The 14,952-nt window shown below is 44.2% G+C and overlaps 1 protein-coding gene across 1 annotated transcript in view; it reads right to left on the bottom strand.

Moving 5' to 3' along the window:
• Positions 1-2,346: 2,346 nt before the first annotated feature.
• Positions 2,347-14,952, bottom strand: part of cpxm2 (carboxypeptidase X (M14 family), member 2) — a 222,156-nt gene continuing 209,550 nt past the window's right edge. The window contains exon 14 of the mRNA XM_070875011.1: positions 2,347-2,729. Within this exon, the coding sequence (XP_070731112.1) occupies positions 2,479-2,729 (251 nt within the window). The 3' untranslated portion in view covers positions 2,347-2,478. The remainder of the gene's footprint in view (positions 2,730-14,952) is intronic.

Here is a 14,952-nt window from a genome sequence, read left to right on the forward strand (position 1 = left end):
TCCTTGTGCAAATGGGGAAGAAAGCATTTCTCAGACTGTCCTCCTATGCAACTTACGATTATTTAGTAACGTTGTAGGACTTAACTTGAACCCACCACCTGTAAATTAAAAGGGAGGTGCTATACTAGCCCCAAATAGATTTAAGAACACAACAGATTCATTTGATAAGAGTTTTTTGAGGAAGTCACTAGGGTGGTGGATGAGGGAAATGCATTGTCTACTTGGACTTTGATAAGGTAGCTCATTCTAGGTTAGTTCAATAGAAATTTGAAATGCTGGATAAGGAACTAGCTCCAATCCCATAGCCAAAATGTTGTAGTTAACAGATGTGGTTCAGTTTGGAGATGTGTTACGAGTGGTGTCCCCCAGGGATCAGTCCTAGGCCTGCTACGCTGGTCTTTATCAATGTCCTGAACGGTGGTGTTCGGAGGAGGTAAGTTTGCAGGTGACACCAAAATCTGTGCAAGGGTTAAGACGGTGGAAGAGTGCAATCAAATCCAAAAAGATTTAAACATGCTAGGGGAATGGGCTACACATTGGTAAAATAAATTTACTTTAGATAAATATAGTCTCATGCATGTTGGTCAGGCCAACACAGAAAAAACATATAATTTACAGAGAATAATATTGAAAGATCGAGAGACAAAAAGATCGTGATGTTATTGTGCACAGATCACTGGAAGTTCATGACCAATGTAGAGAAACTGTAAGCTAACAAAATATTGGGTTGTATTAATAGAGCCAGTCAGTATAAAGCAAAGGACACCAGTTTGATACTGTACAGGTCGCTGGTCCAGACCCCATCTAATTTTTTGTTCCCCCCACATGGTGGGTGATATAATGGCCTTGGAAAAGATCCAGAGGACAACTACAAGAATGATCTCTAACTTTAAGAAGCTCAGCTACTCAGATAGGCTCAAGGACCTTGGCCTATCTAGAGCTTTAGAGCAGTGTAGACTTAGAGGTGACCTGAGAGGTAGGTGTCTATAAAATAATGGAGTGTCTCCTGCCAATGAACCGGAAGGTCCCAAATTAAAAAAATAACATTCACAACAGATTAAGGTCTGCGTAAATGCCAACTGTTATTTGCGTTTGATGGCCATAATCCATTTATTATTTGTAATATTTTCCATCTTTACAGTTAAGATTTGTAGTTCTGTGGAGACTGTGATTTGAGAACACAGGCAAGAAATAGAGAAGCGAATTATTAAAACCTTCCCGTTTCAATAAACATCCTCGTTATTTAAAGCTGTCTTATAGCATTTTTTTCCCTTGTTGGAAATAATTTTATTATAAAAAAATGCAAATAAAATTAAAAACGCGCATCATTTTCCCGTTAGCAATACAAGCTCAACTTTATCTCAAGTTTTATATGTTTCTCCATTTCTCTTTCAAGATCTTTCCTGTTATCTAAGCAGGGTGCATGCTCAACTTCATCATCTTTAAAAAAAACACTGGTACTGCACATACAGTTCGTTGTCAGCAGTCACATCCATAACATAATGAAAGAGCTGCATAGTGTCCTTATTGATAGATTATTCCAGTTTAACACTGTGGGGAGGAATAGGGGACATGAGTTTAAACCAAGTACAATAAGAATAGACTGCATATTAGGCAGTTCTTCTATTCCCAGACAATTGTGAGCCTCTGGAATACATTACCAGCTGGTGTGGTGAATGCTGACTCTCTGTGTGCCTTCAAGAGTGAACTGGAGCAGAGATTGCATCATATAGAAGGTAAGATTGCATCATATAAAAGGTAAGTGTCTTTATAGCTAACACTTGGTCCATGTGATCACTGAGCCTAGTTTTGAATGCCTGAATTGGTTAGAGAGGAATTTGACAAAGCATTTTTTTCTCTTATTGGCCCTGGATTTTTCAGGTTGCTTTGCCTCTGCCAAGAGATGACCTGGCTGCGGGGGAGATGTGAGGTGTGGGGGGAAGGGGGTGGGGGAGGTTTTGGGAGGGAAGAAGTGTTTAGCCATGATGGTCCAGCCATCATGGTGTGGGGCAGGCTTGATGGACCAGCTGGTCCTTTCCTGCCTATCAATTTTGTATGTTCGTATTCCATTTATTACAGTACAACTAACACTACAGTAAACTAAACACTCCCAATAGTTAGAGAACATTTGAAGGTACAATCTTTTGAGATATCTGATTAATATCAATGTAGCATCTGCTAGTAGTGGCCAGTGTTTCCAAAAATAGTACTATTAAAATCTTATTTTTGTATATATGCAGCAGTGTGGCAAGTGTTCTAACTACATCATGCAGAAAAGTGCTGAATATTGCAAAAAGTCGCAGATGTTATATATTAAAATAATGAACAGAATGATGTGCCCACAAATAATATAAACACAGATTGCATCTTGTTACTTTAAATGAATTGGGAAAATTTGTTGTTATCTTATATAAAATATCGTGAAATGTGATCATTTAGAAAGGTCTTTTTTGGGGTAATTTTCTCTACAAGGAATCCCTACAACTGGCGACGTCTGTGTCGAACCCGCCTGAACCGTTTGAGCGGCAGATTGATCGGCTGCTTCCCAAACTTCTCCATTATCTCTTTAATTCTTGCCAGATTCGTTCTGGCCAAAATAAAATGACAGTGTGTTGCTCCCATGTCGTATCCCACTTCACAGTTTCGGGTTGCACTCGAGTAACCTTCAGCCTTGGCTGTGACTTTATATTCGCCCGGATTCAAGAGACGCCAGTAGTCTCCATCAATCGCTGCAACAGAAGATGCACCCACAGGATTAAAAGGCAGAGCTCATTTGGTACACCAGCAGCTTTAACTGTCACACTGCTCTCCATTTTATGATTAGACTTCAACTGGAAGACAACTGCCACTTGATTGACAATCCAGCAATTTTTTTTTTGATTGCTCTCCAAAATCTGTTACAGCACTGAAAGTTTAATTTCTTTTTATAATATATATTTTGTTTAATGATTGAAGTGGCTAGCAGCAAACAGCTCAGGCTAAACTTTCGGCATAGATCGCTACTGCCCATATATGGGCGATATTTCCGGCGGTAGTGGTTGTCCCATCTTTAAGAACCGCTGGAATATCGGCCATTTTTAAAACCGCTAGTTTCGCCTTTTTGGGGGGGGGGGGGCGATAGCGGTAGCAATAGCAAGTGGGCAGTAGCGGTCTATTCCGTCATGCAAGGCCGGCGTCCCTAGCAACGGCTGTTCTGCGCAAACGCGATTTTTTTTGGACACTTCACTTTTCCCGTGATATGGGAGGTCAGGGGTCACTTGCGCATGCGCAGAAGAGGAAGGGAGGGGGAGAGAGAGCGAGACACACAGGCAGAGAGCAGAGCAAGGGGAGAGAGAAGCATCAGATATTCGAGGATTTAAAAGTTAGAAAAAATTTATAACACATATGAAATAAAAATATGGACATAGAAGAAGTAGTTATGAGTGACCTGGGTGAGGTGGCTTTCTAGTTGCCCAAGAGCATCGGAGATATTTGGAGGCCCCTGGAGCGCTGCCCCTTCTACTTCAAGTGGTGCTCACCACCGGAGACGGCACCACAGAGGAGGAGGATCGTATGGATGAGCCTCAACTCACATAGAAACATAGAAACATAGGAGCAGGAGTAGGTCATTCGGCCCTTCGAGCCTGCACCACCATTCAATAAGATCATGGCTGATCATTCCTTCAGTACCCCTTTCCTGCTTTCTCTCCATACCCCTTGATTCCTTTAGCCGTAAGGGCCATATCTAACTCCCTCTTGAATATATCCAATGAACAGGCATCAACAACTCTCTGCGGCAGGGTATTCTACAGGTTAACAACTCTCTGAGTGAAGAAGTTTCTCGTCATCTCAGTCCTAAATGGTCTGCCCCTTATCCTAAGACTGTGTCCCCTCATTCTGGACTTCCCCAACATCGGGAACATTCATCCCGCATCTAACCTGTCCAGTCCCGTCAGAATTTTATATGTTTCTATGAGATCCCCTCTCATCCTTCTAAACTCCAGTGTATAAAGGCCCAGTTGGTCCAGTCTCTCCTCATATGTCAGTCCAGCCATCCCTGGAATCAGTCTGGTGAACCTTCGCTGCACTCCCTCAATAGCAAGAACGTCCTTCCTCAGATTAGGAGACCAAAACTGAACACAATATTCCAGGTGGGGCCTCACCAAGGCCCTGTACAACTGCAGGAAGACTTCCCTGCTCCTATACTCAAATCCCCTTGCTATGAAGGCCAACATACCATTTGCCTTCTTCACCGCCTGCTGTACCTGCATGCCAACTTTCAATGACTGATGAACCATGACACCCAGGTCTCGTTGCACCTCCCCTTTTCCTAATCTGCCACTATTCAGATAATATTCTGCCTTCATGTTTTTGTTCCCAAAGTGGATAACCTCACATTTATCCACATTATACTGCATCTGCCATGTATTTGCCCACTCACCTAACCTGTCCAAGTCACCCTGCAGTCTCTTAGCGTCCTTCTCACAGCTCACACTGCCACCCAGTTTAGTGTCATCTGCAAACTTGGAGATATTACACTCAATTCCATCATCTAAATCATTAATATATATTGTAAAGTGCTGGGGTCCCAGCACTGAGCCCTGCGGCACTCCACTAGTCACTGCCTGCCATTCTGAAAAGGACCCGTTTATCCCGACTCTCTGCTTCCTGTCTGCCAACCAGTTCTCTATCCACGTCAGTACATTACCCCCAATACCATGTGCTTTGATTTTGCACACCAATCTCTTGTGTGGGACCTTGTCTAAAGCCTTTTGAAAGTCCAAATACACCACATCCACTGATTCTCCCTTGTCCACTCTATAGTTACATCCTCAAAAAATTCCAGAAGATTTGTCAAGCATGATTTCCCTTTCATAAATCCATGCTGACTTGGACCAATCCTATCACTGCTTTCCAAATGCGCTGCTATTTCATCCTTAATGATTGATTCCAACACTTTCCCCACGACTGATCTCAGGCTAACCGGTCTATAATTACCTGTTTTCTCTCTCCCTCCTTTTTTTAAAAATTGTGTTACATTAGCAACCCTCCAGTCCATTGGAACTGATCCAGAGTCGATAGACTGTTGGAAAATGATCACCAATGCATCCACTATTTCTAGGGCCACTTCCTTAAGTACTCTGGGATGTAGACTATCAGGCACTGGGGATTTATCGGCCTTCAATCCTGTCAATTTCCCGAACACAATTTCACGCCTAATAAGTATATCCTTCAGTTCCTCCTTCTCACTAGACCCTCGGTCCCCTAGTACATCTGGAAGGGTATTTGTGTCTTCCTTTGTGAAGACATAACCAAAGTACTTGTTCAATTGGTCTGCCATTTCTTTGTTCCCCATTATAAATTCACCCGAATCCGACTGCAAGGGACCTACGTTTGTCTTCACTAATCTTTTTCTCTTCACATATCTATAGAAGCTTTTGCAGTCAATTTTTATGTTTCCGGCAAGCTTCCTCTCGTACTCTATTTTCCCCTTCTTAATTAAACCCTCTGTCCTCCTCTGCTGAATTCTAAATTTCTCCCAGTCCTCAGGTTTGCTGCTTTTTCTGGCTAATTTATATGCCTCTTCCTTGGATTTAACACTATCCTTAATTTTCCTTGTTAGCCACCGTTGAGCCACCTTCCCAGTTTTATTTTTACTCCAGACAGGGATGTACAATTGTTGAAGTTCGTCCATATGATCTTTAAAGGTTTGCCATTGCCTATCCACCGTCAACCCTTTAAGTATCATTTGCCAGTCTAATCTAGCCAATTCACGCCTCATACCGTCAAAGTTACCTTTCCTTAAGTTCAGGACCCTAGTTTCTGAATTAACTTTGTCACTCTCCATCTTAATAAAGAATTCTATCATATTATGGTCACTTTTCCCCAAGGGGCCTCGCACAATAAGATTGCTAATTAGTCCCTTCTCATTACACATCACCCAGTGCAGGATGGCCAGCCCTCTAGTTGGTTCCTCAACATATTGGTCTAGAAAACCATCCCTAATACACTCCAGGAAATCCTCCTCCACCGCATTGCTACCAGTTAGGTTAGCCCAATCAATATGTAGTTTAAAGTCACCCATGATCACTGCTGTACCTTTATTGCACACATCCCTTATTTCTTGTTTGATGCTGTCCCCAACCTTACTACTACTATTTGGTGGCCTGTACACAACTCCCACTCGCGTTTTCTGCCCTTTGGTATTCCGTAGCTCCACCCATACCGATTCCACATCATCCAAGCTATAATGTCCTTCCTTACAATTGCATTAATTTCCTCTTTAACCAGCAACGCCACCCCGCCTCCTTTTCCTTTCTGTCTATCTTTCCTAAATGCTGAATACCCTTGGATGTTGAGTTCCCAGCCTTGGTCAGCCTGGAGCCATGTCTCCGTGATGCCAATCACATCGTATCCGTTAACTGTTATCTGAGCAGTTAATTCGTCCACCTTATTCCGAATACTCCTCGCATTGAGGCACAGAGCCTTCAGGCTTGTCTTTTTAACACATTTTGACCCTTTCGAATTTTGCTGTAAAGTGGCCCAGCTACTCAACCCAACATGTGGAGGAGGGGGACACGGGGACTCAATGGTCTAATCTACCTGTGGCCACCTCTTCCTCAACCGAGGAAGGAGTGGAACCAAGCGACTTACAGCAGGGCATACCAAGTGTTCCAGCACCTACACCGAATCCGCGGAGGTTGGTTCAGCGAGGTAGGCATGCTAAGGGACAGACAGATGTCAACCTGGACATGGTATCACTGTCTAGGGTGAGCGTCAATATTGGTCGAGAGTTCCTCCAGGCAATAGGTGGGTTAACTGGCATCATCGCCATGCAATCAGCACATCATTCGGAGGATATGGCGTAGCTGATTGCGATGATATGGCGTACCGCAGATTCCGGCGATTCCATGCGGCAGATGATGGAATCAGTGTATGGCACTGTACCCCAAGGTGCCTTACCACCTATGCCGGCAGCTGAGAGTCAGGGGGAAGCTGTTGGTTCTGACTCTGGAGCCGGGTTTTCGGATACTGATTCTTCTCCGGGATCCCAAGAAGTGACTCTGCCACTGTCACCCCACCACAGCAGCAGCACTCGCGGTGCCCTGCTGCAAGACGGCTTGGAGTAAATGCGGGTAGGACCAGGGGCAGGGGCAACATTCGGGGGAAAGGGTGTGTTAGGGTCAGGGGGGTAGAGGCAGAGGAAATGGTGGGCGCAGGTAGAAATTTTGCCTGATTGGTTGGGGGCGGGGGGGTGGGGGCGGGCGGGTGGGTGGTGTAATCGTTATTTCAACAGCTATTAAAAAATCGTTGACTGTTGGCGGGGGCCGGGGGGGGGGGGGGGGGATGGCACGCGGTGCTATGGGTGTTTCTGGGTGTTTCTATTTTGTTTAAATATTTTCAATGTTTGTATCTGTTAATTGTTTTTTTCCGTTTAAAAATGATACGTAAGTAGAAATTTCTAAAAAAGGTTTTTTCAATTGTTTCAAGTTATAAAAGATTTTTATTACACTTACAATTCTTGTGCAGTGCCTTTTACAAACAGAAGATTAACCATCAATACAAGGGTTGCAAACAATGGCCAGGCAAGGATGAAACATAACGTAATGTAACTGTCACCAATGTAACTTCAAGCAAAGCGTTCATTTATGAGCTGCTAACACAAAAGTCTTGCAGTTGCATAACTACCACGGGGCTTATCCTGGGGGTGGAAGAGTGGTGGCATGGGTTCATCGCTAGGCTGATTGTCCTCCCCGAGGTCCTCGTCCTTCTCTTCCTCCTCCTCCTCCTCTTCCACCTCCCCTCTCCAACAATTCCTGTCCCCTCCTGATAGCTAAGTTATGCAACATACAGCACACCACAATGAACTCAGTGACCTGCTCAGGGTGGTATTGTAGGCTACCTCCAATCCAGGCATCTGAAGCGCTGCTTCAGCACTCCAATTGTCTTTTCGACGATATTGTGTATGACTCTGATTATAGTGATGCTCAGCATCTGTCTGGGGCTTATGGAGGGCAGGGGGGTCAAGAGCCAGGTAGCGAGGCCGTATCCTTTGTCACCTAGCATCCAGCTGACTCTTAAAAATATCGGAGACAGTGCTCTCACACAAGATGTATGCATCATGAATGTTCCCTGGAAAATTGGCATTTACTGCCATGATTATTTGCTTGTGGTCAACAACGAGCTGCACGTTCAGGGAGTGGAATCCCTTTCAGTTACGGTAAACATCTGACTAAAGGTGCTTGCATGGCAATGTGCGTACATTCTATTGCGCCATGGACCTTGGGGAAGTTTGCTATTCTTGAGAACCCCAAAGCCCTCTCACTCTGTGCCTCTCTGGTCATAGGGAAGTTTATAAAGTCCATTCTGCATGCGTAAACATAGAAACACAGAAATCTACAGTGAAGAAGGAGGCCATTTCGGCCCATCATGTCCACGCTGGCCAAGAAAGAGCCGCACGGCCCTTGGTCAGCAGCCCTAAAGGTTATATATAAACCTATGAACAATGACGGAAAGGCAAAGAGCACCTCACACTTCTCTGAATTAAATTCCATTTGCCACTGCTCTGCCCACCTGACCAGTAGATTGATATCCTCCTGTAGCCCATGACATTCCACACAGCCAATTTTAGTGTCGTCTGCAAACTACTTAATCATACTTCATATATTCAAATCCAAATCGTTGATATATTCCACAAAAAGCAAGGTTCCCAGTACTGAGCTCTGCAGAACCCCACTGGAAACATTCTTCCAGTCACAAAAACATCCATCAATCATTACCCTTTGCTTCCTCCCTCCAAGCCAATTTTGGATCCAACTTGACACTTTGCCCTTCCAAAGTGCATCACCTCTGAATTAAATTCCATTTGTCACTGCTTTGCCCACCTGACCAGTAGATTGATATCCTCCTGCAGCCCATGACTTTCCTCTTCATTATCAACCACACAGCCAATTTTAGTGTTGTCTGCAAACTACTTAATCATACTCCCGATATTCAAATCTAAATCGTTGATATATACCACAAAAAGCAAGGGATCCAGTACTGAGCCCTGCGGCGCCTCACTGCAAACATCCTTCTATTCACTAAAACATCCAAGCTAATTTTGGATCCAACTTGCCACTGTGCCCTGGATCCCATGGGCTTTAACCTTCATGACCAGTCTACCATGTGGGACCTTATCAAAAGCCTTGCTAAAGTCTATATATACTACATCGTACGCACTACCCTCGTCGACCCTCTTAATTACCTCCTCAAAAAATTCAATCAGGTTCGTCAAATACGATCTTCCTCTAACAAATCTGTGCTGACTGTGCTAATTAATCCTTGCCTTTCCAAATGTAGATTTATCCTGTCTTTCCAGATTTTTTCCAATAATTTTCCGACCACTGAGGTTAGGCTGACAGGCCTGTAATTACTCGGGCTATCCCTATCTCCCTTCTTAAACAAGGGTTCTACATTAGCAATCTTCCAATCCTCCGGCACCATGCCCAGATCCAAGGAGGACTGGAAAATGATGGTCGAGGCCTCTGCTATTTCCTCTTTTACTTTGCTCAACAGCCTGGGATGCATTTCATCCAGGCCTGAGGACCTATCCTCTTTCAAAGCTGCTAAACCCCTTAATAATTCCTCTCTCATTATATTTATTTCATCCAGAATATCACACTCCTCCTCGATAGCAGTATCTGCATTGCCCCTTTCCTTTGTGAAAACAGATGCAAAATATTCGTTAAAAATCTTACCAACATCTTCCGCCTCCACACAAAGATTACCCTCATGATCTCTAATAGGCCCTACCTTTTTTTAGTTACCCTCTTACTCTTAATATATTTATAGAACATCGTAGGGTTTTCCTTAATTTTACTGGCCAAGAATTTCTCGTGCTCTCTCTAAACGTTCCTAATATTCTTTTTAATTTTGCCTCTTAACTTTTATATTCCTCTAAAGATTCTATAGTATTTAGCCGTTGGTATATGACATAAGCGTCCCTTTTTTTCTTCATCCTCCCCTGTAAGTCCCTGGACATCCAGGGGGCTATAGAATTATTTTTCCCAGCCTTTTTCTTTAAGGGCAAATGTTTGGCCTGAGCCTTCTGGATCTCCTCCTTAAATGCCTCCACTGTTCTGACACTGATTTACTCACAAGTAGCTGTTTCCAGTCCACTATGGCCAAATGACTCCTTAACTTAGCAAAACTTAAAGGGCTTCAGTCACCTAGCAAATGCAGCAATGTGTGGCGTGCTGAGAAATGTCGCAAATGTCGGCAGCTGAGGCCTGAAAGGAGCCCGATGCATAGAAGGAAAGTGCCGCAGTAACCTTAACCTCAACAGGCAGTGCAGTCCTGATGGTGCTGGTAGGCTGGCATAATGAGCTGGCATATCTCACTGATGACCTCTTTTTGGAAGCGCAGCCTTCTAATGCACATTGTATCGGACAGGTGCAGGTATGAACGCTGCTCTCTGTAAATGCATTGGGGGTAAGGTCTCCTCCTCCTCAGGAGTCTGCTACCTCTTTGATTGGGCACATAATTCTCCTCAATAAACCTTCTTCCAGCTCTATTCTGCAGCATGTGAGTAGTCAGCAACACTGGCTGAGAAATTACAGGCCCCATTACTATAAATGCCCTAATCTGTCTTCAAAATTCTTGAATTGTCCTTAATCACAAATTTACTCAAAATTGACAACAATGTGCTCAGATAATTTTCAAGATTTTAAAACACCCTTAAAATCACTCCCGAATTACTTCAATGCTCCCATCAACTTTAAGCGGCCTTTTCTTCAACTTCATCTGATTTACAACATGGCATCCATACTGCCGCATCAAGGTCAGGTGAGTGCAACTTTTTCTGAGATTTTTTTTGGTCGGGCGGTAATTTGGGCAGTATATGGATGAATTGCCGAAAGTAGCGCTCGGCGATAATTTGGGCGGTATTAGGATGGTAGTTTCCATTCTAAACAATCTTCTGGGCGGTACACGAGTGATGACATCAGATTTGAGAAAACAAAATGGGCGGGCGGTTTCGCTCATCGCCGGCGGTAATTGAATGCCGACTTTACTGCTGGCGATAAATGGCCGGTAAACGGGCGGTAGTTTCCATTTAAACACACATATGGGCGGTAAAGAGCTTCTCGTCAGTAATATGGGTGGTAAATGGGCAGTAAATGGATGGATGGATGCCAAAAGTCAAGTCCAGGCTTGTTTCTTTTTCCAGTTGAACCAGTCTGTTACTCTTATATTGGTCACTGCCAGCTAAGTCATCTTTCTTGCTGAAACTATTATGATTTATTAGTGACAAGAATTGGCTTTATTCTGCTTCATCTTTTATAAGAAGAATTCCCCCTTTGTCAATCCACCATTTATAGACCACTTTTTCTTCAATTTATAGTCACTAATGCATATTTTTTATACATTCAATTTTCTATACATTCTTCAATAGATAAAATATATCATGCATGTTATTTAACTAGATTTCAAATATATATAGATAATTTAAGTTAGATCGCCATTATCATCTTGGGAGATTTCAGTGTTCATTTTTTCTGATATTCCTTACATTTCCAATCTGTGAATAAGGAATGGATTCACATTTGCCTTCATTTCCCTGGACATCTTGTGATTTATTTAACTTCTCAGGATGCTTTTATTTCCTGAAATCATTTCAGTTTCCTTCAATTTCCAAGTCAGTCAGTTTATTCCTCAAGAAGGTCAAGGCCATTGAAAAAGACTTGGGAGGAATTTTAATTCTCCCCCTTCTCGGCGGGGTTAGGGGGAGGGAACAGAGTGGGCAAACAGTTAAGATGCAACGGCTCCTTTTCCTGCTCCATTCCCGGCGATTCCCGATTTTAACACTGCTGCCGGTGGACGGGGCACCAGCCGGACTCAAGTAGGAACCTCACGCACAAATGCAAGTCGGGTTCTATGACATCAATAGGTCCCCAATGGTGTTTTAACTGGAGCTTGGACGGCAAGGCCGCTGTGGCTTCCTCGCCAGGCTGAAGCAGGTCAGCAACTGGTAGGAAGGGTGAAAAGGCCCTTCCGGTAAGAGAAACAATATTTTGTGAGGCCAGGAGGAGCAGAAGTGCTGCTCCATGATGCACAAGGAAAGTCATGGCCTCCCATTCCCTGGATTCCCCCCCACCCCCTCCGCACCATATACCTGCATGCTGGGGGGTTGGGGGGGGTGGCCACGGGTCACTTGGTCTTCATCTTCCAGCAGATGCTCTGCATGCTTATATCAACTGTTCTAGGTGTGAACTGGATCAGCGGCATTTAAATGAGGCCATGAGGCCTGGGAGTTAAAATATTCCAGGCCTGTAATTTTGGTCAGTGAGTGTGTTTCACACTTGCTCCACCGCCATCTGCCTGAAACTTGCTCGGGATTAACTTTAACAACCTTGCTTTAGCTTTCCCTAAATGTCTCAGTTCGTGGCTTTGTGTGTCCTTCATCTAAATTCATCACAAAGATAACTCCTTCAGCCCCTGCTTCAGCAAAGGAAATTAAAGGGGCGAAATTGGGCTCCTTTGCGCCTCCCATTAGCGCCTCCGGGGCCGCCAACGGGGGCACAAATGTGTTTGCAACCAAGTGCGGCGAGATCAGCGACCGCTGCTAAATTCGGCGGGAGCTTTGCGGCAACGATATGGAGTTGCGTCCCGATCTCCTTCGCCCGGAGATCGTGACGTCATCGCAGTGTGCATCGCCCCAGTAGCGCCCCAGATCCAAAATTGCATTCCGCCCCCTGCAGCATTGTCGGGCAGAAAACACCGACATCTGCAGGAGGCGAGCATCGGGCTGCCGGCCAGCATCAGGGGCGATGCTTAAAAGCGAGATGGCCGAGGAAAGTAAGAAAAAACTTACATTCTTTCTTGCAGGTTTTTTCACAGATTTCTGCCCACAATCAATCAGCTCGGCACTCTGCTTGAGTGTTGGTCTGATTGGACAGGATCGCGGCTGCTGTCGTGGAAAAGCTCCACTCACCGTCCCGCCTGCTGCCGACTGCACTCCAAGAAGGAAGCTCCAGGAAGGAAGATTTAGCACTCCACTTCCTTCTTAGAGTGCAATTTTTTTTAAGTTTGAAATCATTAATGCCTGGTGCCAATTTTTCAAACTTTTAAAAGTTAGCGCCCCAAACAATTTCTCCCCCTAAGTTTATGTATTTGATTGAATGATTGTCTTCGATTCTTCATTTCTTCTTGACAAGATTTGTTTTTAGAATCACTCCCTTGATTGGTTCTGTGCCTCGTTTTAATTTCCCAGGAGACTTTTTTAGTGCAATCTTTTTTGTCCCAGATCTGCACCAAGCACCAGCTCAGATACAAACACCTCATGACACCCTCAGCCCATTTAAAGAGAAAATGCATTTTTTAAAGCGAGGTGTCATTCAACTCAGTTTAATTCAGTGCTGCCACTTGGAGAATTCTGTGCAATGACATGTCTCAGGCAACAGCACCTCGCTTCTCTGATGCAACGGTGGTGGTGGCAGTGCAGCTGGTGAGGGCACACTGGCAAGTACGCTCAGTACACACTGGCAGATAGGCTCAGTGCTACATGTGGGTTTAGTGCCAGAAGCACTTCAGTGACCTGATGTAGACAAAAAGGGTAAGCATGAGGTCTTCCTATCTCTATTGCTCTGGATTACATCCCCTCTTTTCCTTAGGGTGATGTCTCCGCCTTAATCTCATCTGTATGTCCCAATCTTTATTTAGTTTCCTGTACAAAGATTTAAATGTAATTTATATTTCCTGCTTTTTAACTTCCTGGTTTGCATTCTGAGTGCCTCATTGAGGATTCTTCAATCTGATTGGTTGAAGAGCCTCCTGCTACATCTCTGCTCACAGGCACTACTGATCCCCTGTAGAGGATGCTGTAATGGATCAGACATGGGATTTGTAGAAATCTCTGCCGACAAGCCTGCAAAAACTCTCTGGGTAACTGTACACAAAGTGAACGGCAAAAGCCGTTCCTTTACCACTGAAAGGAAAATACGGGCCATTTTAGCCTTGATTCTCTGACATGCACTCCCTGTGAGGGAAGATCCCCAGTGGGAGTGTAGGATTGTGAAATGATCTTTCTCACCCGATTCTGATACACTGGGTTTGCAAAACACAATTTAAATTTGTTAAAATGATAAAGTACAATTATGTAGAAAATCTAGTCAGCCTAGATACTTTGCCAGCTTTCTGGGAAATTCAGAGCACAGACAAAATGATTCATATTTTTGGTATAGTAGATGCAGTAGGTGTTTCTAATTCAAACTCTAATACCAACCATAAAGTCAACCTGACAAAGAAGTCGACCAACAGACTGCTTAACAAGCTCTTGAGCAGATGACCTAATTAGCTGCTGGAGAGCTCTATTATCAGGAAATGTATCTCCTTTCTCATACTTTAAATGTAGCTATCCAAAAAAGGAGAGGACTATCTAATGGAAAATCTCTTATTTGTAAAATTAATCGAAATCAAGCAATTATAGTTTCTGAGATGTTTCTGTCCAGGTGAATGACACCATGGAAAAAGATTAGAATGATTGAGTCGAAAGTCTTTAATGACAACTAATAGTCATATCCCATAAGTAAGTTTCCTTTGTGATACCGATGTATCTGCCGCTACCTCACCATAAAGAGGAGAATCCAGCCCAATATTCCTTGCTTGTTGTATGGAATTTAGTATCCGACTACACTACAATTTATATTTCCTGAACACCGGCAGCAGGTCGGAGCCATAAAAGGAGCGGTGAGCGGCCCCTGGAGCAGCGTGGAGGCCCCGACCTGTGTGAGAACACCAGAGGCAGGTCGGGGCCATAAAAGGAGCGGCATGTTGGCCCCTTCAGAGAGCAGCGCGAGCTGCTGCAGGAGGGCGACAGCAGCGAAGAGTGACGTCATCAAGGTCCTGGTCGGTGATTGGAGCATGGGCAGATATAGCAGGAGTGGCTAGAGGGGCGAAGGAATGGCAAGAGACTGTAGAGGGACATGATCGAGA

Source organism: Pristiophorus japonicus, chromosome 3 (genome assembly GCF_044704955.1).
Source record: "Pristiophorus japonicus isolate sPriJap1 chromosome 3, sPriJap1.hap1, whole genome shotgun sequence".
Taxonomy (NCBI): Eukaryota; Metazoa; Chordata; class Chondrichthyes; family Pristiophoridae; genus Pristiophorus; species Pristiophorus japonicus.